Source organism: Chanos chanos, chromosome 10 (genome assembly GCF_902362185.1).
Source record: "Chanos chanos chromosome 10, fChaCha1.1, whole genome shotgun sequence".
NCBI classification, from domain to species: domain Eukaryota; kingdom Metazoa; phylum Chordata; class Actinopteri; order Gonorynchiformes; family Chanidae; genus Chanos; species Chanos chanos.
Window position 1 is genome coordinate 11,009,126 of NC_044504.1, and position 22,606 is coordinate 11,031,731.

The window sequence follows — 22,606 nt, forward strand, 5'->3', positions numbered from 1 at the left end:
AAAGAGAATTTCCTCAAGAACTTCACAGAGAGGGTACCAAGAGAAAGCCCTATGGTTAGATCCTTCACCCTCTGTTATAGGAGAAGCACATGATTTAGGTATTCTCAACCCCTTAGACAACAAGGCAAATAACGTCACATACAAAGGCATCCTGAATGATTACCTTTATCTTTATACTGTACTCATAATGGGCCTGTCCATGAAAAAAAAGGTTCTTAATGATTTCTTGTCATGTTTATGTACTGAAGCTTTGTCCATAAATTAAGACTGGTAACTGAGATTCCAGGGCCTGACACCTAAAAAACACAATTAGCTACCCCTTAGTCCAATGGGCTAAGCTGCTCTTTGCTCTCCCAGCTGTCGGCTTGAATCCACCTCTGAATAACTCCTGTTGCCATTAGAGTGCACTAGTACTGTTCTGAACTCCCCCCTCTTCTCCTCTAGTTCTGCCACGCTGCCTATCACCTTCAAGTGCCTGCTGGAGAACAACCACATTGATCGACGCATCATTCGTTTTGTACTGCCTGTGGGTGCCACCATCAACATGGATGGCACGGCACTCTATGAGGCTGTGGCTGCCATCTTCATCGCTCAGGTCAACAATTACGAGCTGGACTTTGGTCAGATCATCACTATTAGGTTGGTATTAATCAGATTATCGGTATTAATCACTTTTTGACATGAATCAGAGGGGGTTCAGGTAGGTTTTCCAGGTGACACACCGCTAAGGCAGCAGGTGTGTCCAACATCTCGGTCACAGAAGAAAAACCTGCTGTGTTGCAGTTGTAGGAAATGCTGTTCCCTCCACTGGGTGGTGCTGATAGTGACAGTTTTGCAATTGCTTGCTTGCCTTCATTATGGCAGTATTACTCAGGTGATGAAGTTGCAGATCAATGGAGCTAAGTGAAAACCATGGTTGATCTAAGTGAGTAGAATGCTGTGTCAGCTGAGCATGGTTGTAGTGTGACAATATGGAGGCTGGCATCAAAATGTGTTAGACTACATGTTCACACCCTCTTTATCTGAATTGGATGTTGTTCTGTAAATGAAGAAGATGGATAAATATTTGGGTAGAAATGAGAACTTTTTCCTTTTTCAACGGGGGATGGGGTAAAGGAGTACAAGGTATAAATTACTTTAGATTCTTGCGTCAGCCTCCGGTCAAACTGATATTTAAAATATGCACACAGACAAAAAAAAAAAAAAAAAAACTAACAGAGAACTGAAACACTTGTAACACAGTGTATTGCAGGCATGTCTCCTAGCGTGTATTTACACATTAACCTCAGTGGTCCACTTCACATATCTACTCCATTACCAGTTTTTCACAGTTTGATAAAAATATCTATACAGAAATGACACTGCGCGTGTATATGTACTTATTGCATAAATATGTGTTATTAAGCACATCATAAGTGCTGTAGAACCCTTTTTAAGGGTAAATTGACGCAACTGAATTTTATTTTCTGATATATTGGCAGTAAAGCACTGGAGGGGCATACACTGACAAATATATGAGTCCTTTTATGTCCCTTTCATTCTTTCATTATATTTTTTTTCTTTATACCAAATTGATTTCAATGAAAACAGAGTAACTGGCATAGAGATTATTTAAGTGTTTCAGGATGTTCAAATATCTTACATTAGATCTCTATCATGAATATAAAAAGTCAATAATTTTCATAGATCATAAAAACAGTGGTCGTGCAGAGAGGGGAAAATATACCCAAAGCTGTGAGATGTTCAAACACTCACAACTGGTCAGTAATCCGTCGGGTAAAACCATCATGTGATCACTAAATCACCATCGGTCACGCTATGATGATGCTTTGGACTTATTTTATTCTTTTTTATCCTAGTAACACGTCTGGGTTGACCTGCTACATCTGTGGCACTTTGAGTCTCCCCCCACCCAACAGCATCGACTCTTCCCTTGTTTAACCCCAGCAGAATTCATATCACCAGTCAGAGCCTGCAGGTTTTATCGCACTGCTGACAAAAATGTTTTCAAATTTGTTCACTCTCCAAATGCCTAACAGAACTAAATCTGAGGTAAAATGTCCCATGAGACTTAAAGTGGGACACTGGATCACTTTTTCCCCTCTTCTTTCTTTCCTTTTTCCTTTTTTTCCCCTTTACTTAATACTTGTTTGATTATGTATCTCTCCAGTATAACAGCCACAGCTGCCAGCATTGGAGCTGCTGGGATCCCACAAGCTGGCCTGGTCACTATGGTGATTGTGTTGACATCTGTCGGCCTGCCCACTGATGACATCACGCTCATAATTGCTGTGGACTGGGCTTTGTAAGTTGTGGTTTAACAACAGTTCTGCAATTACTTTCAGCTGTAGATCTTATCAGTTAATATTTGGCCTTAAGACAACCTCCAAGAATATTCCATACCAAGTGTGTTAGAGTTTGATATAACAGCAGAACATTTTACCTCACTTTTGGTGAACTTGTGTCTATGAAAATATTTTTATCCTTTGGTTTGGAAAAAAAAAAATCCAAAACTCATGCTCTGACACCTGGCAGTTAAGAAACTATTTTTTGGTTGTCTTCAGAGTATTATATGTTATCCAGTGCATTTACGAGGCAATTGTACCTGAGTGTTCCGGGCAAAAGATATGTTGAGTGCTCCAAAGCATTGCATCAGAAAAACAAAACAGAATAGAACACAACAAAACAAAATCATTCAGTTCATCACAATAAATGCCAGAGTCTTTGCAAACAGCGATTTTATGAGTGCATGTGGCATAAAATACTTAATTATGGAAAACTTCTCTCCTATCAAATGAGAGAAAACTGGCTTTACTTTGCTTTGCTTTGTTTCACATAACAGGTGCTTAATAGTTCATGAAATGACAGAACACACAGAACTGACACAACGTTTGTTTTTGTTTGTTTGTCTGTTTGTTTTTTGTTTGTTTTATCTGGGGGAGAGCTGACTAGAACATATGACAAACCAAAATCTTATTTCACACCAGAGCTTATTCTCCAACCTTAAAGTTTACCCTCCAGTATATCTTGGCACCCTCAGCAAGTTGCAATACAACTCTAACGTGATACTTTGCAGCATTCTTTTGCTGTGCTAGTCTGATTACTTCAAGGTGATAAACTAATTCCTTCATTCATCCCTGTGTCCAGGGACAGATTTCGGACCATGGTGAACGTGATGGGGGATGCCCTGGCCACAGGAATCATGGCTCATATATGCAGAAAGGATTTCATCAAAGAGGGAGATGGGGTGAGTAGACACAGATTTGGAACCAAAAAAACCCCTCAGGTTCTGACAATAGGCCGTATCTTTATAAGGAACCATTTTTTTGTTGTCTGGTGTATATTATATGTTATCCAGTGCATTTACAAGGCAATTATAAATGAGAAAAGCCCAGTCATCACTGAAAATACCTGTCCCGCATTTTAGTTAATTTACTATTGTCTAAAGCAACTTTCAAATGTTACCTACATCTACATCATTACTTGCATCATTCTTTAGGTATTTAGGTACCTAACTGTTATCATTATAACAAGTACTACTAGAAATCAAGTGTACAGAACAACTTGACCAATGAAATATCTGTGTTTAAATATTTGAAGTATCAGACTCATTCATATAAACACTAACCTAGGGAGTAACTACTTCATTCATGGTGCATTTTTCTCAGAGATTCCAAGCCTATTACATATATCTGAAGTGCTGTCCACAATAAATAGCCAATAATATTAAGCACTGAACTGAATAGTCTAATGTCTGCTGACATATTTGGTTTTTCAATGACATGGAAGAGCAGTAAATATCAAATGTGTGAATAAATGAATACTATACAGCAAAAGAAAAAAAAAGAAAAGGGGAGTTCTGGGTTGGACATTAGGCTCCAAAACTGGCACATCTTGCAAAGTCACCGGCATCTTAACCACACACATTAAGTAAGGAAAGCTGGATGAACACTCATATTCTTCACATTCATATTGTCCTCTGTTTGAAGTCTTCATGGAAATGTAGCACCAATCTATGTTAACCAGGTTAAATGAACTACATGTTAAGTTAATATTGAATATTCATGCATAGATCTGCTCCTTTGGGAGGCTTATTTTTCTGCAGAGGCAATACCAAAAATTTAATAGAACTCAAGTCTTTATGTTCTTTGGTGGGCACAACAAAGTGCATGGAGAAGGATAATGCGTTGTTACAACTGGTTTGTAATCCTTTAGTAACCACCATAGCAATGTTCGAGAAAACAAATGCATATTGCTAAAAGCTGCCACATAATTCACTAATCTATGCAGAAATATGGTAACATAAACATAAAGATGCAGGACAGTACATTCAGTCATTAAAACACTTTGAGGACTATAGATCCACTCTGACTTTACTGTAATTTCAGAGAAAATTTCAAGAAAAGCCTGAATCACTCCTTTGTCAGCAAAATTTAAGTGGTTTGAAAGCAACAGTGTGCTGGGTGTCCTGGGAGAAACTTATGACAGAGACAAAAATCATTAACCAATGAGACCACAATCGCACATTGAGACAACAGCGGACTGATGTTTATTCTGTTGTCACATTCACTAAATTCCAGAGGGCTGGATTGGATTTTTATTTCATTGATTGTTCTCCGATTCTGTGAAAACTGACAAAAATCTGAAGTCAAACCAAAATGAGACATTTTTATGTAAACCATGTGTAGAGACCAACTGTTTATCTTTCCTCTGCCAAAATATTTTGGCCTACTGCCGGTGGTAGATCTGAGGTATTGCATCTTTTGGTTTTTCCATAGTAAAAAAAAAAAGTTGTGAGAGAGAGAAAGAGAAGAAAAATTGCACTGCAACCATGCCTGTTTATCTGATCTGCTTTGGTATATCAGTCCTTGTACAATTTCTTCTCCTCTGCTCCTTTTACTCCCCTCCCCCTTTCTCTCTTTCTATTTCCTCCATCTGCTATTTTCTCTATCCTGTCTGTTTCTTGTCTCCTGATCCCTACTTGGTCTTGTCCCCTGTATTCATCTCTCATACTCTTTCGCTCTCTTTCACCCTTTTGTTCTCCCCTCGCTCCTTAACTCTACAATGTCTTCCTCTGTTTCTCCCTTTCATTTGCCTTTTATAACCCCTCCTCATTCTGCTTTATTACACCCTTTCCACTTTTCTCTGTTTCTCCACTATTTCTCTAATTCTTCATCTTCAGGTGCCTCTGATCTGTGAGACCAAGCCAGTGAATGCTCAGCCGCTGATGAACTGCCAGAACAATGGAAGTTTCCAGCCACCTCCAGCAGGGGGCAAGCATGAGCGCATCCCTCCAGATGTGGCCCGACTCATGCAGCTTGAGGAAGGAGTGCGCCCTCTGCCTCCAGAGCGGAAAAAGCCACCCGTGCCCCCTCGACACCTGAAGAACAAGGATAAAGACCACTGCACCATTGACATGAATGGTCTGGAGACAAACGTATAGCATCCATTGTATTTAGTGGGAGGAAGCAAGGACCTAAAAGAAAAAACAAAAAAGAAACACCTTCCTACTACAAAGAGGATTACAGGAAACCATATTAGTTTCTTATTAAGGTTTGTCTGTTTGATTAACCTTTTCTGTCTCAGTATGTTTTGGTTTTTTTAATATATAGAATCTGAAAATCCAATGACTTCATACCATTGTTTGATGAAGTGAGCTGAATCTTTGGACGCTAGGGTCGAAAACACACATATCAATGACTTTTCTCCATCAGAAGCCTATGGGACTGTCACTCTGATAAAAGTGAAGCCAGACCAAGACACTCCGATCTGGACCGTGAAGGGATCGGCAATATCGATTTAGGGAAAAGTTTGGCCAAATGCTTTACTTTAGGACACACCTGATTAGGCAAAGTCCAGAAGCCTGAAACATGGTGGCCTGTGTGGACAAACTTGTCAGGGTGACTTGTTTGTCACTTGTGAACGATGAGGTGATATCCTTCGAGAGGAAGACCCTTAGAGGATCCCTCAGAACCCTCTGAGAATGTTTTGTGTGTATCATGTCTATATTCTCTGCATTTAATTGTTGTTCAGTTTTTTCAGTTTTGTATAATGTCTTTGCTATAATTATTTTTTTTCATGTTCTTGAACAGAGTACCTGCGGATGCTAAAAGCTATGACTGTGGGGAAGAATCTAAATTTTTTTATTGTTCTCTCCACCCCAGATATTTCTCTAGAGCTACATTAGGCAGGGTGTACTCATCGGTCTAGTTTCACCTTTTTGAAAGTTTCACTTTGCTTCTCCACCAAGAGACACAACAGCACAAGACTAAAATATTCCATGATGTGTCATTACCTGAAGAAGTGAACACTGAGTTGAGTGGTGAATCTTTGCCTTATCAGAGGAATGATGTAATCCAGTCAGGGTGTCTGCAGTCCTCATAGCCCTAACAAAAGAGACATGAATCATACAGCCACATATTTCAGGCTGAAGCTCTGACTATAGCTCATTTGCTGCGTTCTTTGGGCAAAATTGAATGGTGACAGGCTAAAGATTTTTGGCAACTATTCTGCCTCCAGCACATCCCTGCTAGGGACTGCAGTGAGGTTGCCATGGCAATTAAGTGAGCAAGATTTGAATTTATCCCAAGATATGACAGCTGTGCTCAGGTAATGTGACAGAATTATTTCATTCAGAACTGATCAAAATCACACTCTTAGAAAAAAGGGCTCTGGCTGGAACCATAAAGTTTGCTTGTCCCCATTAGAGAACCGTTAATTAAGGTTATACCTAGAACACTACCAAAGGGTTATTCCAAGAAGTCTGCACAAGGGGTTAAATCTAGAACCCTATATAAGGGACTTTCCTAAGAACACTTTTATGCTCTAAAGGTTCCAAATAGAACCCCAACCAATGGGTCCAACTAAAAACCTTTTAAGCTCAAAGGGTTTCACCAAGGACCCAGAGAGGGGGTTTTACTGAGAACCCCTTTAGGTTAATATAATTTTTACCTAGAGCCCACCAGTGGGGCTCTAGAAAGAGCCCTTTTATACTCCACAAGGAGTACAGTTATATCAGAAAGGTTTCATCTAGAAGCAACCCAGGGGTTCTACGAGGAGCTCTTTTATGTTTTAAGCATGTCACCTAAAAGCCATGTTTAGGGTTTTCCCCCAACACTTTTGGTGTAATGAAAATTTCACCTTGAACCCATCCCCAGGGGCTCTGTCACTAACCCTATTATATTCTCAAGGTTTCACCTGTTGAATCCCACACATTGCGTATTGTGGTCATTCGTTAGCATTTAATATAGAGTTTGCAGTCAGAGTTAATGTAGTTGAATCCACATGTTTTTGCTGAGGAAAAATTTTTTAGTGTTTAGAAACAATAATAGATCATTTGGGGAGACAATTTGTGGATAAGTCAGCAGGACAGGAAAGGCTGTGCAGATCACGCAGAAATACCTCACATGGGCAAAACATCATAAGTCAGCAAAGGAGTGATGGAATAAGCAGCATTACAGGGAGGACACAACCCAGTCATGTCAACAGCAAGCATCTTTAACAGGTGTCTGTGTGACCTCCAACAACTGTGGTACTGGAAAGAAAAAAAAAATTATTGACAGTATTCCAACACCCACTCAGTGCACAAGATGAAATACTCTGACTCCAACATAAATGCATTAAATACTTGACCTTCCACTTCAAAACTTCTAGCTCAAGCATGCTGAAGTGTGGAGTTACTCTACTTTTATTCCAGCTTCTAGTATCAGTGGATCAGGTGATAACACTGCTAGTTAGAGCATGCGGAACAGTGAGCAATTTTACAATCAAGGATGGATAAATGGGATGCAGACAACATAGTAATCATACGGATATGTAACACCTGCTTAGAGTGGGGGAGGGGGGGGGTGCTGACCTGAATTGTAGTCTTGGAAACCGTGTGTGTTTTGGACAAATTTGGATTACCTATTTTAAAGCTCTGTCAAGCCAGTAAGATCAATGTGTAGGTCTACAGGTCCTGGCATTCTATCAAGATCAAGGCCCAATTTGTTTGTTTGTTTTTTCTCTGATTTTATCACTTGACATTATATTAAGGTATATGTAATGTATCAGCACATGACAGCAAAAATCTGTAATGTCTAGAAGCTGAAGTTACAACATTCAAGACAAATGCTTAGCATGGTGCCTCTGTGTGGTTAATCTGGCAAGCTCCTTGTGCTGTTACAGTTAAGGTTAGGACTTCTGTACTTCAACCACCTGACATACTGTATATAAGCATTGTATTCTAAATAGTCTAAAGGCACTAGTTAAGTGTTTTACATCAGAAGTAAACCTGACAGCATACAAATGGCCCTCAGTCAACCCTTGTCTCTCTGCTATTGCCACTTTACTGAATTTGCAGCACTTACAGATAATTCAGTTAACTCTGTCAGTGTCTGTCATGTTCATTACCTACACAGTTTACCATATTGTATGGGCAGAAAGAATGGTAAAAACATGAAGTAGGGCAGAGCACAAATAAACTAAACCAATGTAATATGAACTGATGAGATACATTTTCGCACTTTATTAAGTTTAAAATATGGGTAAAAATTGTGGGGATGGCTTTGAGGATGCAGATTTTGTTCCAACACTCTGGTTTTGATTGCTGTTACATTACAGAGGTTGAACTTTAAATAGTATTTAAAAGCAATATCATCTGAAACAAGGTCAACAATTTACAGCAGAAAATGTGTGGTAGGATGGAAACATATTCCTTCCATTCAGAATCTCTCACACTCCAAAAAATTCTTAAAGAGCTCTTTCTTCCAAAAAAGTTCTCTGAATGAAAAGGGTTCTTAATAGAACACTGTCTAGCAAAGACCTCCAGATGCAAATGGTTCTGGGTGGAACGCTACCTCTTCAAGAGGAACCCTTTTGGAACCCTTGTTTCTAAGAGTGTACCAGTCCCTCAGAGATAGGAAGATCTTCACAGTGTTGAGCTAAAATCACCAGTTTCCATCTCCCTGAAAATGGAATCCCACTCTGAACTTCTGCTGTGAAAAGGGGTCAAATCTACAACACGTTTTATAGACCTTTATGGCTCTTTTATTAACCATGTAAGCCCTTTGAGTCATTAAAAGTTGTTCAGATATGCAGACATGAGTTGAAGTGAAGGAAATAGTTTGTTATTTGGTGCCTGTAGCTTGAAAGACTACTAACTCCAAGATGGCTCTGAAAAATATCTATCTATCTATCTATCTATCTATCTATCTATCTATCTATCTATCTATCTATCTATTTACCTGTATGTATGTATGTCTATCTATCTATCTATCTATCTATCTATCTATCTATCTATCTATCTAGTTAGCCAACAGTCTCTCCCTTAGTCTCTCTGTGCATCCATCTTAGTACTCTTATTAATGCAAAGTAACCCATGTCAGGTTAACTGAAATAGTGTTCTTGAGCCAAAAGAGACATTTGACCCTCCATAGCAACAGGGAGGCTATACTGAATTGGTTGGAATTTACTTAAGATGTGTCTGATCCCTTGAAAATTTCTCCAAATGAACAGTGTTGTGATTGGATGATAACAATTACTCATTACAAAAAAAGTTTTTCTTTTTTTTCCTTTTTATCATTTTTTTTTTCAGTTATCGGAGATGTCAGAACTTTTATTTGTCAATAAAAAAAAGGAGTTTTATACAACTTATTTTGTGTAATTACCTCAAAGAAGGGGGCTGTCATGTTTTGCATGCTTTAATGGTGATTTTCATTCTTGTGCAAGGAATCCTTTTATTCTTACCAATACTTTAAAGCTTTGTAAGCAATTATTAATTTTAAATTTAAATGAAAATTTAAATGCACAGTCAACTCACTAAATGAGTAATTTTTTTCGATTTTAGACATCATATAAAAATAGGTTCCTTTATATACATATGCATATATAAAAAATATGTATAAACTTTATTTTGCCATATCAAACAGAGTTGCTGGCTAGCAAGCAAACAAGAGCCTCATGCCAAACTACAGAAGCAGACACAGTCATTCAAACAAGTAGCTCTCCGTGGCAGTGAGTTTGCAGTTCAGACAACAGAATGAATGATGGGGGGGGGGGGGGGGGGGAATTTGGGTATACACATAGCAATATGAATAGTTACATAATAAGTTTTGTTATTAATAAAAGTCAGGTCTGGTTCTGATTCAAATATCAAATAAATTATTAATTCTAATTTTTAAAGTCTAATGACTGATGGTGTTCTCCCTCAAATTATGTCTGTTTGAAGTTCTAAATTCAGACAAAAAAGTGAAACATGTTGGCCTTTAGCTCTTAGCAATGCTCCATAATTAGCCTTCTATTTTCTGCATAAATGTGTGTCGATTAGGTTTAGCATGAGCGCAACAGCTCAGCAGAAATTATTGGACATCACTTCCTCCCCAGTATGTTTGGCATACCCAAATTATGGGGATATTTATGACACACACACATGCTAACAAAAACATATTATCCATTGTTAGTTATTATTGGTTGTGCTGAGCCTTACACAGTTGGTAAAATTACAACTCTTGTTGTCTTGACAGCAAAAAGGCACTCAGTCTCAAATCTCAAATCTACCTGTACAGAAAACAGAGGTTTAAATGAGCAGTTCAAGATGGGCAGTTAAATAGTAAATAATGAATAAAGAATTTGAAAGTCTGACCGCGCATGCACACTAACACACATGCACACACACACACACACACACACACACACACACACACTGTCACGGAGGAGCAAAAGAACAAATCAATAACAGTGAAATGTACAAATAACCTGGCATCCCGCACCAGAGAAAAAAAAATCCATCTCCCACTCTGTCATCAATATTTTCCTCTCTGAAATGTCTTCCTTTATGCTTCAGGGTATACATTGAAGTCTCTGCATTTTAATGAGGCCACAGAAACGGCTATTATAAACATATATCAGATATGTTGCTGCCATTTTGACTCTCGTTACAGTTTGTGCGCCTATAGACCTTCTTCAGCTGTTTCCTCTTTCTCCAAATCTTCTTCTTCCACCTCTTCCTCTGTGCTGTGTATGGGGGCTAGGTTGGCATGGCCAATGTCCAGCACTTGCAGATTTTTCAGGTGGGAAAAAGTGCTCGGCTTCACCGAGTGTACAGACAGATGGTTGAATCTAAGAAACAGAGAGAGAGAGAGAGAGAGAGGGGCACATTACATGACAATTTGACTATAACACAAGGATAATGAACAATGGAAAGTCAGTAACAGTAATATGATATTTATTTTGTGAACTGATGGAGGATAAAAAGAATATAGCTGCAAGCAGCGATGTGGGGGCCAAGCAGCCCAGCAGGGCAGAGGTGACAAGGCAACTTGATCTGATCATGTTAAAAGCGTGACTTTAAGCACTGATAGCAAGTTACAACAACTGACCTAACGCAAGAATCAGTTTTGTTAAGAGAAACACATGAAAACTTGAGAGGCAAAATGATATTTTTGCTTATTGCAGGGCCCACCAGAGGTCAAATGACACAAATTTTTTTGCACATCCTCAGGAAGGAAAATCAAAAATCCATCTGATAACTTTTGTGATGCTTTGTCTGAAGATCATCTGTGCACATTTTGGGGAAGATTGCTCAAACTATGTGGCCTGTGAATTTTTTTTTAACTTTTCCATAAAATCCAATATGGCAGCCGCATCAGTTAGTTTGACATGACAGGGTATGATTTCTTGGCCTTGGGAGCTCCCACGGTATCACCCGACATGAGAATCCACTATTTAAGGTAAAGATATCTACAGTTATTAGCCAAAACACATATTTGCTTATTGCAGCACCCCCCAGAGGTCAAATAAGGCATATTTTTTTGTGCTTCCTCAAAATGGGGTCCCAAGTCCACAGACCAAGAGTGGTGACAATACATTAAGGTACTTTTGAGATATGCCCTCAGTTCCTGTTTTGCGGCTTCACCCCCAGTTTCGAATGGCTGTGACAGACGAACGCTTTCGAAAATTAAAAATCCAGCTGATCACTTTTGTGAGGTTTGCTCTGAATATCATCTGTGCCAAATTTGGTGAAGATTTGGCAAACTTTGTGGCCTGTGAAAAATTGTAAAATTTTTCAATAATATCCAATATGGCGGCCGCATCAATTAGGTTGACATGACAAGTTGCCATGTCTCAGCCTTGGAACCTCCCATGCTATCACCAGACATCTGAATCAGTTATTTAAGGCAAACACATACACAGTTATTAGCGAAAACACATTTTTGCTTCTTACAGTGCCCCCCCCAGTGGTCAAATGGTGCAGATTTTTTGTACTTCCTAAGAATGGAGTCCCGAGTCCATTTATTAAGTCTGGTTTTGATACATCAAAACGTCACTGAGTTATGACCTCATTTCCTGTTTTATGGCTTCACCAACGAATACGATTGTAGAACAGGAAATGGCAACATGTCCAGACCATAGCATCCACAAAGGCATGATTTCAAATTATAATCATGACTTTAGACCAAACGTGAAGAGTTATGAGCAAAGACATGTTTTCTCTAATGTAGCACCCCCGAGTAGTAAAATGCGACAATTTTTTCTGGACTCCCTTTGGGCGGAATCTTGAGTGGCTTTGCTGCCAATTTCGGTTGGCTGTGACAGACTAATATTTTTGAAAATCAAAATATCATCTGATATCTTTTGTGAGGCTTAGTCTGAAGATCATCTGTGTCAATTTTGGGGAAGATTAAACAAAATTTGTGACCTGTGAAATTTTCTTTTAGATTCTACATAAAATCCAATATGGCGGAAAATCCATTGACGCCATGGGATGCGTTGAACTCGCCTTGACCCACGGAATCCAAGGGCATCTCATTTTTGAATATCAGGTATACGGTCCAAAAGTTACATGGGGCGCACCCTCTTAAACTTTTTTTCCAACATATTAAACTGTTATATTTTAAAGTACCTGTTGTATAAGTGAAGCTTTGTCTATATAGTTTTATATATTCCTGTACACAAATGTTGAAAATGAGGTGTTCTGTCATGCTGTTGTACTAACTTGCAGACTATTACAAATTTTTTTTGTTTTATTGTAATGTTTAAAAAAATTAAAGGGAGGGTACCTCTGTTTTTAGGAGCTTTTAGTAACAGACAAACTTTCATTGTTGAGTTTCATTGCGAAATACAGAGATTCTCATCAGAGAGATTATTTGTGTAGGGCCACTGGACTCAGTGAAAGTGACATCTGGAATGCCCTCTATCACACTGCTCAGGTTAAGCTCCTTGCGAGGCTGTAAGAAGGGGCAGAAGGGTTCCTCTAGCAGTTTGCCTCCTTTCATTTCTTTTGATGTTTGCTGTAAGTAATGCCCTCTAATGTTTTTTTTTTTTTAAGAAATAGCTCTCTTGTTTGACAGTTATATTAAAATTATTTAACAAGTGCAATGAGCAAAATCAGGCCTTCTCAGCCTTGTATGTGGACACCTCTGTCCCTGTCTCAGAGAGCTTCTTGCTTTCACGCACTCAAAGGACTTGTAACAGAAAGGGTAACTCGTATTTTTTCTTCGATAGAATCCTTGAATAAACAGTAAAGGTGAAAACCAGAAAGATGTCCGTCTGAGAGGAGTAGGGTTGAAATATTTGTGGCACATCTGTCTTGTTCCAGTCTTGGAAAGCCAGAACCATGCTGCCTCTCTTGTCAACCAACTACATATGATTTCTGATTGACTGATTGAGCACTGATTGATTGATTTAAAAAAATCAGCATCTAATTAAAAGGTGAAAACAAAAAGCAGCAGGGCTTTAAGCTTTAGGACTGGATTTGGTCGCTTCTAATTTATGGCTTAATTTTTACTTCAGTGTTGCTTAGACCATCACCATCTTCCACTGATAACATTACAGAAGTTTGTTGTAGTTATATAGTTGTAGTTTGTTACAGTTTTCAAATGAATGTGGAAGTTATAATATTGTAAGTCTTGTGCTATTTTTCTGTAAAGCTGAGCCTGAAATAAAAACTAGAAGAATTTGAGAGACACAGCTGCCAATGACAAGCCTGAACATCAAAAGTCACAAACCATCCCATCTCTCTGAAACTGAAGTAGCTACATATCAGTACTTAAAGAGAGAGAAAGAGAGAGAGAGAGAGAGAGAGAGAGAGAGAGAGAGTGCGTGTGTGTGTGTGTGTGTGTGTGTGTGAGAGTGTGTGTGAGAGAGAGAAAGAGGGAGGGAGAGGGAGAGAAACTGAGTTAAAAGGCAAATTTACATAAAGACTGACCAAAATATAATTCAAATAATCTATTAATGCCCCAGAGAATCAGTTGTGTCCATTTGAAGGGGACAAGTATTTTAGCAAGAATTCATGAGGGAAGTGATTTACATCACACACACACACACACACACACACACACACACACACACACTTCAAATGCTGACTTAATGGAGTGTTAATTGTTTGGCTGCATAAAAGGCTACATAGGTCTGGGTTAGAGATAATGTAGTCATGGCCTTTGCCAAAATGCTTCTCTCCACCTGGAAACATCAAAGCATCGAGTCACAGAACCACTGGGCAAAAAATGATTTATAAAGAGGTTTTAAAAAAAAAAAAAAGAAAAAAAAAGCTTACGCTTGTGAGCACAGACATGTAAATACTCTCAGTCCTGGTTTCGAGATGCACTGACAGAAGCCAAAATGGGCTAATGGAGGAAAACATAAAGGCATGTGAATTTTGTGTGTGTGTGTGTGTGTGTGTGTGTGCATGAGTGGATGCATGTGTGTGAGGAGTGAAATAGGCTTAATGATGATAATACTGATATGTCAGATGTGCCAAGGTCTGATTTGGTTATTGTTTATTTGAGAGGATGCCAGTGTTTTTGTCTACTGTTTCTCTTTATTGACAACATGAAGAATCACCTTTTTTGAGTTGAGTGTGCGTGTACGTGTGTGTGCGCGCGTGTGTGTGTGAGGCTTACTTTAGAAAAATGCCTTTGATGTTGGGTGTGCTGTCGAAGGCAGAGGCTGGAACAGTACTGATTCGGTTGTTCTGAAGATGCAGGAACTCCAGAGACTCAGGGAGGTCTGGGGGCACATGAGACAGCAGGTTTCCTGAGAGATCGAGTGTCTGAAACAAGCACACACACACACAAACACACACACACATGCACACACACACGCACACGCACACACACACGCACGCACAGACACACAGACACAGACATACTCAGCAATGCACCTTAATACAACAATCCTAACAACTCAAGACAAAAATGCACACAAAATATAGCAGTACATACCTAAAAGTATCACATACAAAACATGACACACAGTCTTACTGTCTTAGGGGGGACATATTACTGACCCCCATATTATGGTAAATAAAGATTAATGATCTAACACTAGCTATAAACCTAAACCATGAAAAGGAAATCAGACTGGGAAGTCTTTCCAAAATATCTCATGAACTACTGATGTATTTAACTATTCTGCACAGCATAAGAGCCAATAACTGTGTGACTCATAGTACAACAGTGCTATATGTAAACTAACACGTATGATGAACTGTCCGAGAGAGGAAGAAATGGACTACAATTTAGGCAATTATTCCATATGACTCATCATAGCAAATTAGCTCAATAATGATTCCAAGATGTCTCTCTCTCCCTCCTTTTCTCTCACTCTCTCTATTAAGCTGTCTCACCCTCTTCATTTTCTCTCTCAACAAAATCAGGCAGAAGACATTTCTCTGTCCTACAACTGACTTGTATCACCCATTCTCTCACTGTTACTCCTTCCACTCTCCTACTCTCACCGTCAGGGCATTCAACTCCTGCCAGGCTCCCTGGTAGATGGAATTAATTTTCAGCTGGTTATTGGATAGATAGAATTCTCTCAGTTTCTTCATGCCCATCAGCGAACCAGGAGGGATCTCAGTCAACTGGTTGTCCTTGACCCTCAGCACCTGCAAGCTCTTGGGCAAACCGAACGGAAGCGCCTGGAGCTTGTTTCCGGAGAGGTCCAATGTTTCCAGAAGCCGAAGCTTACGGAAGGCATCACGGTGGACGTGTGAACTGGTCAGGCGGTTGTAGCTTAGATTGAGCTCAGTAAGGGTGTACAGGGCTATCAGGTCATTGCGACCGATTTCAGAGATGAGGTTGTACAGGAGCATGAGTGACTTGGCACGGCGGGGCAGGCCGCGAGGCACGCGTTCCAGCAGGTTGTTGTACATGTGCAGAGTGTGGAGCTTCTTTAGGCCTTGGAAGGCAGCTGGATGGATGGAACGCGACCGTAGGCGGTTGTTGTGAAGTAAGAGGTACTCCAGGTTGCGGGCTTGGGTGAGCGCTTCAGGTGGAATACTGCGAATGGAGTTCTTCTCTAGGTGGAGCAAAACCAGGCTGCGGGGGAGTCCACGGGGAACAACACTCAGGTTGTTGCTTGACAGGTCCAAGTACTCCAAACTGCTTAAATGACTAAAGAAGAAAGAGAAGAAGGTGAAGCTGGGGGGGGGGGGTGAAAGTGTCTTTCACACAGTTGAAATATATAAAAATATATAAATATAATTCAGTCCTCAAAATATAGGCTTGTGAGTTGATGTGAAGAATCACCAAAAGTGCTATAAAAATTACTAAATGTCTCAATAAATGGGTTTTTCTGTCTTCTAATTTGGCCTGGATAATGCAGTAGTACACCTCATGAAAACAGTTCCAGAGAAACACTGGCACTGGCAGAGAAATGTCTAAAAAGACCCTCAAGAGGAATGGCCTCGTCCAAACACAGACATATTTTTTTGGCTCTGTTTTCTTTTCCCCACCTGAAAGTTTCATTGTCCATGCCATCGTTGCTGAGAAGGTTGTTCTGCAGGTAAAGCTCTCTGAGGTTGGACAAGTTTTCAAAGGCACCTGCTGGAATCTTCTCCAGTTTGTTATTCTGATCCCAAACAGACATCACAAAGAGCAGTTAGGAGAATAAAATGTCAGGACAGTAGTTATGTGCTTTCTGTATCGACATATGGCACACAACTGAAAACATTCATTTTTAATTTTAGCTTAATGGACTGCCATATGTTTTTGCTATAAAGAATCCTTGGTGTGAGGTTTGGCAAAAACCCACTGTTTCTGACAACAAGTGACAAAAATGATTCATCTCAAAAGATCCTCTTGTAAACTAAACCATGCAGTGATAAACAGGCAATGATAAAAATATCACCTTGGGTTCAAGTTCCCATGATGACACATACAATAAGCCATTTTTAAAGCATAATAAAATATGTCTGAGGGATCACAAACAGACAAGCTCTTCAATATTAATTTGAATAAAAAATATGCTTGGGAGTGTGGAGACTTCTGAGAATTAGTGTGTGGTGTACCTTCAGATGAAGCCGGTTAAGGGCCTTGGGAAGTTTGTTGGGAACATAACGGAGGAAGTTACTAGACATGATAAGGACTTCAAGATTATCAGAACCGTTGAATATATTTTCAGGGAGACCAGCATCTGTGAGCTTGTTGTTGTGCAGGTACACTGACCTGGAGCAATTTTACAAGGATCCAAGTAAGATATCTGAAATGACAGTCTCTTAAAACAAAGATCCAATTCACTTAAATGCAGATCTCCTGTGAGATCAGATAAGCCTTAGCTAAAATGTTAAAACCCTGCACAAATAATGAACAGGTAACAGTTCAAGTGATACACAGACTATAACATAAAATATTACACTGGTCCCTTGTGGCAGAAGATGTGTAAAAGCTAACATTTAGGTGAAATATACAACCTCATCTTAACTATAGCCATCCTGTACTTCTCTATCAAAAGGATTATCTTTCTAAATCCTTTTATTCACTGTAATCGTTTTAAGGTTGGCTGAAAATAAGGTATGGGTGCTTACTTCAGTCCAGGCTTGTGACCGAATGTGTTTGGGTAGATCTTGGTGAGCTGATTGGCTGCAAAATCTGCACTGACCAGAGATGGAGGTAGATGTTTCGGAGCTGCAGTGAGCTGACGAGATAAGAAACAGATCCAATCAGGTCATTCTTTCTTTATCTTTAAGAATGTTCTCTAAATTATCAAAACTCAGTGTTTCTTTCAGCATCAAATTAAACCACTCCCTTACTCAAGAAAATTCTCCAGGCTTATCACCAATCAATAAATCGAATCATTACAAGATCAACTAGTACCTGTACAGTTACAGGATCAGCAACTGTTAGTTTGCTGACTGCTAGTCATTGTTTACCTGGGTGAGACCTGGTTTCATGATAGCCACCATGTATACTGTAGATTATGGTTTTTTGTTGTGGCATGCCGTCAACCTAAGGTGCTGCATGTAACCAGTGAACCAGCAACAGCAGTGTCCACTGAACCAAGAACTTACTCACAGGTATACACCAGTCAACTGTGGTAATACTTTGGCTGCGCTTGCTTGCATGAAGATAAAAGTGGCAGAGGCTAAACATGTCAGGCTAAAACTGACCACAATATTAGCATTTCTGAGCCACCAGCTCAACTTCTGTGTACCGTGGTAGTGATCTTCCATAACAACTTTGTCTCATGACAAGAGGTCAAATCTAAGTATTTTGGTTATGGTCTGCTCATGCCCTGCATTACTATGCGCGCAAATGTGAAATAAGGGGTTTATGCAAGTTGCGATCAGAAGTTCTTGATGAAATTGCCTTCTCAGGTCCTAGATTAACGAATTCAAAGCTGTCTGTCTGTTTTGACTAGACCTTGAACTAGAGTGCAGTCATCTTGATTAAACTTTAAAAAGTGTCTCGAATTCACAGAGGTGTCATTAACACTTTTGAAATACAGGTCTGGATTCTAGTTCTTCAGCTCACAGAAACAATTACCTTTTCAGAACACATGAAGCGAGCCATAGTAACATCTTTGGGTAAAAATCGTCTGTTTCCCACCACTATTGCCATGTGTGAAAGAAGTATGATGGGAAATTTGTAACAGTCCAGTTGCAAAACTTGTTTATTATGTAAGTGAGATTTGTACCGGAGAGAGACGGAGGGCAGGGTCTGTGGAAAATTGTAGCTAACAGGTCCCATGAAACACTTGGGTCTGGCTACAGTAACAAAGGGAATCCTTTGGATAAGTGAGAGGACATGAATGAGTCAAACCCTGGCAAGAGTACGAAAATGTTTGAACAATAATGACTAAAGCAGTGAAACCGTCACCAGAGACAGAACCAAGTTCTACCTGCTGGAAAGGCAATCTTTCAGTTAGAGAAAAGTCTAACAAGACTGGGTCAAGGAAGAAAAAAAAAAACTGGCAAGAAAGGAAAAAATAATATTTGCACATTCAATGAGCAAAACAGGTGTTAAACAGGTGCAGTGTGAGAGTGACCACAGAAAAATAAGTCTACCTAACTTCACTAAGACGAGGCTCAGCTTTGCTTTCCTGGCACACATTTCACTATTACCAGGGAAACCAGAGGTGCACAGCAGGGGGTGAAAAGGTTGGATAAAAGTCCAAAAGTGTCTTTGTTTTTTGTTTGTTTGGAGCACCATCCTGTGTTTTATGAGTCGGTTTTCATCTTCGTAAACATCCAAATAAAAATCTGTGGAGGAATTCTGCAGCATTTGGAATATAATGCAAATCATTATTAATTGTTGGATATAAAATTCTGGGTTCTCTTCATCTGTGTTGGTGTGGGTCCATAGTCTTTGATCTTCATATTCTGACTAACCTTGGATGGTCGCCCATAAGCAAAAGACAGGTGTAAGTATAACAATTGATTGTTTGGGAATGGAAATGAACATTGAAGTTAGGACTTGTTTAGGAGATACAACAAGCAAGAGAGAAAATATGCAATGGCAAAACTGTCCAAAAAAGAAAACAGGTTTTCCAGAACATTCATTTCTTTAGTTATTCTGAGTCAGTTTTATTGTGTCAAAGGTTAGGTGTTCTTTGAAAACATTCGTTACCGGTCCTTAAGGACATATCAGGGAGACTGTGACTTCAGCTGGTCATTTGGGGGCTTGTTTTCCCACTGTATTGTCTCTGTCCTTGCCAAGTTCTAAGATGTTTTGGACTTTGTGCCAAGACTTTGCAGCCAGCATAAATATCAAAGGCAACAATGAAAAGTCCCAACTGTACAAACACAAGAGTTTTTAAACATTTAACTGGTCTGATTTAAGCAAAATAGCAGAGCCACAGTAAATTCCAAAACCCTTAAAGAATGCATAGCTAAATGTGTGCACACGTTAGGTCAACACATGCTGGTAAAAGGACAGCACTTTGCTCAGCATTCATGAAACACTACGATTACATGGTGCGACTCTGTATTTTGGCATTATTAACAATGTGTAAACAATGCACATATAGCCTGAGGTGCTGAGGCTCCAAAACAAATGTTCTAAAATCTGACTCAAGAGATTTTAAATTGTGTCTGAATATGCGCCTCTGATCTGTGTCCAACTATGACCACTCTGATGGTGGGCGATAGCAAGAGCTTGTTTTGGCTCCAAGCTTTTTTTGATAATCACCATTTTTACGTGCTGCAGTGACTCACCTTATTATTTGCCAAGTACAAGTAACTCAGCTGCTCCAGAACTTCAAACCCCTCATCTTCAAGGCCTGAACACATGTACACAGACACATACACATATGACTGCTCTGTCAAGCTAGTGAATGGTTGACATAAATTCTTTTGAGGATTGTTCCTTGAGTTCTTTGTTGCGTACACAAAAAATGAGAGTTTTCAAAAAAATTGTCTGTGCACCATGAGAGAGAGAGAGAGAGAGAGAGAGAGAGAGGGACGGAGAAGGGGGAGAGAGAGACGAGTATATAACAATGGATCTTTTCAACACTTCTCAAGGTCAGAAAAACATGGCCTTGCAGTACGTGGCTCAGCTTGTTCTAGAGCATTCCAGAAACAGAGAACGACAGTGCTGGTAAATAGTACCAAGTACTAAGGTAAACAAATGGTCACCACAATAGTAAGGCAGATTGCCAATGCTACTTTCAGGTTCTTTTTTTAATACATCCTACAGAACGCTCTCTCTCTCTCTCTTTCTCTCTCTCTCTAAAGCTTTCTAAAGCTCTCTCACCTTGTGTGGTGAGTCGGTTGTTCTGCAGGTTGAGAGTCTCTAGCTGCTGAACTTGGGAGAGGTCCTCAGCCATTAACTCAGTGATTTGGTTATTCTGAAACACACACGATAAGAACGCACGACACAGTAACTGCATGTCTGTCAGTGTATGGACAACACAGCCTTAACAGATCAGAGACAAAAGGAAATGTTTTTAAAATTAGTGAGGAAATGCTATTGAAGTTGATGCCAAATGAATTGTTTGAAGCCAAAAGTTCTTTTATATGAATGAGGCCTGATCTCTACACCTATCAACACCATTCTTTTTTTTTTTTTTTGCTTTGCCTTTGTATGTCAGTAATTTAGGAATCATTTGTAATATTACTATTTGCCAAGTCAGTGAACTTAACATCTGAATACACAAGAGTAGGCTAGAAAGTCAAACAAGCTGAAATTCCCACTGACACACCAGTGGAGCAAAAAGTAAAAAGTCGTCAGGGCAGTCTGGAGCTTGTAGTATTTTTGAATTGCAAATTTAAAAAAAAAAGTTCCTTGTCGCAGCTTGTTAGACTCTATGGAAAGACCTAGTTGTAGCCCTGAGTTGTAGTCCACTCAGCATGAAGTGGACTTCCAGTGGAAAGAAAAAGAAAAACTTAAATGACAAGAGGTCTTACAGATAAGGAGCAACAGGTTTGATTCAAAGTGACATGATTTGCAGCACTTAATTTCAACATTCCTCTTTAGATTTAAGCATTTATTCTGCTTTGAATTGAATTAATATCCTGCAATGTACTTTGCTTTAAGTGAGCTGTTCAATGACATCAGTAGTGCACAGTAGCGAAGTACATATAATACTGTACTTAAGTACCTTTTGAAAGATCCGCACTTTACTAAAGTATCACCAAAACCTCTTACTTTCACTCACATTACAAGTAAAATTTCCTACTTTTGACTCCACTACAGTTAAGCAACATCTGTCGCTCTTCATTACTTCACAGTAAAAAACAAAACAAAAAAAAACTCTTGTTTAAAATGTTTGATATATCTGTTAGCTATGGTTGAGTAATTTGATTGGCCAAGAGGGATTCCACAAGTGCTGATACTCATAATCAGCACCCTGCCTGTGGCCTCATGCTGGACCAAATCACAGTCATGCTGATATCCAATATAACAGCATTCACTCTTGCATAATATTCTTTCATTAAAGTTTGATATTTCATTTAGTTATTTCATGTGTTTTTTACCATGCAGGTCATCTGTACCATAGTTTTTCTCTTTTACGGACACACACACACACACACACACACACACACACACACACACCTGCAGGGATAGCTGACGGGTGTGCTTAGACAAATCCTTTGGGAAATGATCGAGATTAACACCGGCACAGTCCACCACCCCTTCTGCAGAGCAGCTGCACTCCTCTGGACAGCGCACTCTGTCCTCTGTCTCTGTCCCCAGTGTGAGCTTGTTCTCTTCCATCTCATCTTCCTCAATCCCTCCATAATACTCCTCTTCTTCCTCCCCTGGATAGAGGTCTGCGTCCCCCTGACAGTGTACCAAAGGCCAGACCAGCAGTAACACACAGAGCAGCTGCAACAGGCCCCCTGCCTGGCCCATGTCAGCCCAGCCTTAAGCACACCCACTGAGGCCAAACTGAGAGTGGCTCTTCC

The 22,606-nt window shown here is 39.6% G+C and overlaps 2 protein-coding genes across 2 annotated transcripts in view; one reads left to right on the top strand and one right to left on the bottom strand.

The window, feature by feature from the left end:
* The window catches only part of slc1a7b (solute carrier family 1 member 7b), a 35,856-nt gene extending 30,413 nt beyond the window's left edge, over positions 1-5,443 (top strand). The window contains exons 8-11 of the mRNA XM_030785993.1: positions 445-639; positions 2,171-2,305; positions 3,148-3,247; positions 5,183-5,443. Of these exons, the coding sequence (XP_030641853.1) occupies positions 445-639; positions 2,171-2,305; positions 3,148-3,247; positions 5,183-5,443 (691 nt within the window). The remainder of the gene's footprint in view (positions 1-444; positions 640-2,170; positions 2,306-3,147; positions 3,248-5,182) is intronic.
* Positions 5,444-10,928: 5,485 nt separating this feature from the next.
* Positions 10,929-22,553, bottom strand: podn (podocan). The gene is made up of 9 exons (XM_030786706.1): positions 22,254-22,553; positions 20,952-21,045; positions 20,414-20,478; positions 17,786-17,895; positions 17,270-17,426; positions 16,715-16,830; positions 15,716-16,373; positions 14,880-15,028; positions 10,929-11,097 (listed from the first exon to the last, which is right to left on the bottom strand). The coding sequence occupies exons 1-9, from the start codon at positions 22,551-22,553 to the stop codon at positions 10,929-10,931; spliced, it is 1,818 nt and encodes a 605-aa protein (XP_030642566.1).
* Positions 22,554-22,606: the final 53 nt, after the last annotated feature.

What these genes read in the sequence shown, in the direction of transcription:
- podn (XM_030786706.1), bottom strand. Translation starts at nt 22,553, where the DNA reads ATGGGCCAGGCAGGGGGCCTGTTGCAGCTGCTCTGTGTGTTACTGCTG. An exon ending in TGTACTTGGCAAATAATAAG is followed by an intron (nt 17,896 to 20,413) that starts GTGAGTCACTGC and finishes TTATCTCGTCAG; the next exon opens with CTCACTGCAGCTCCGAAACA. An exon ending in TTAACCGGCTTCATCTGAAG is followed by an intron (nt 16,831 to 17,269) that starts GTACACCACACA and finishes GTTTGGGATCAG; the next exon opens with AATAACAAACTGGAGAAGAT.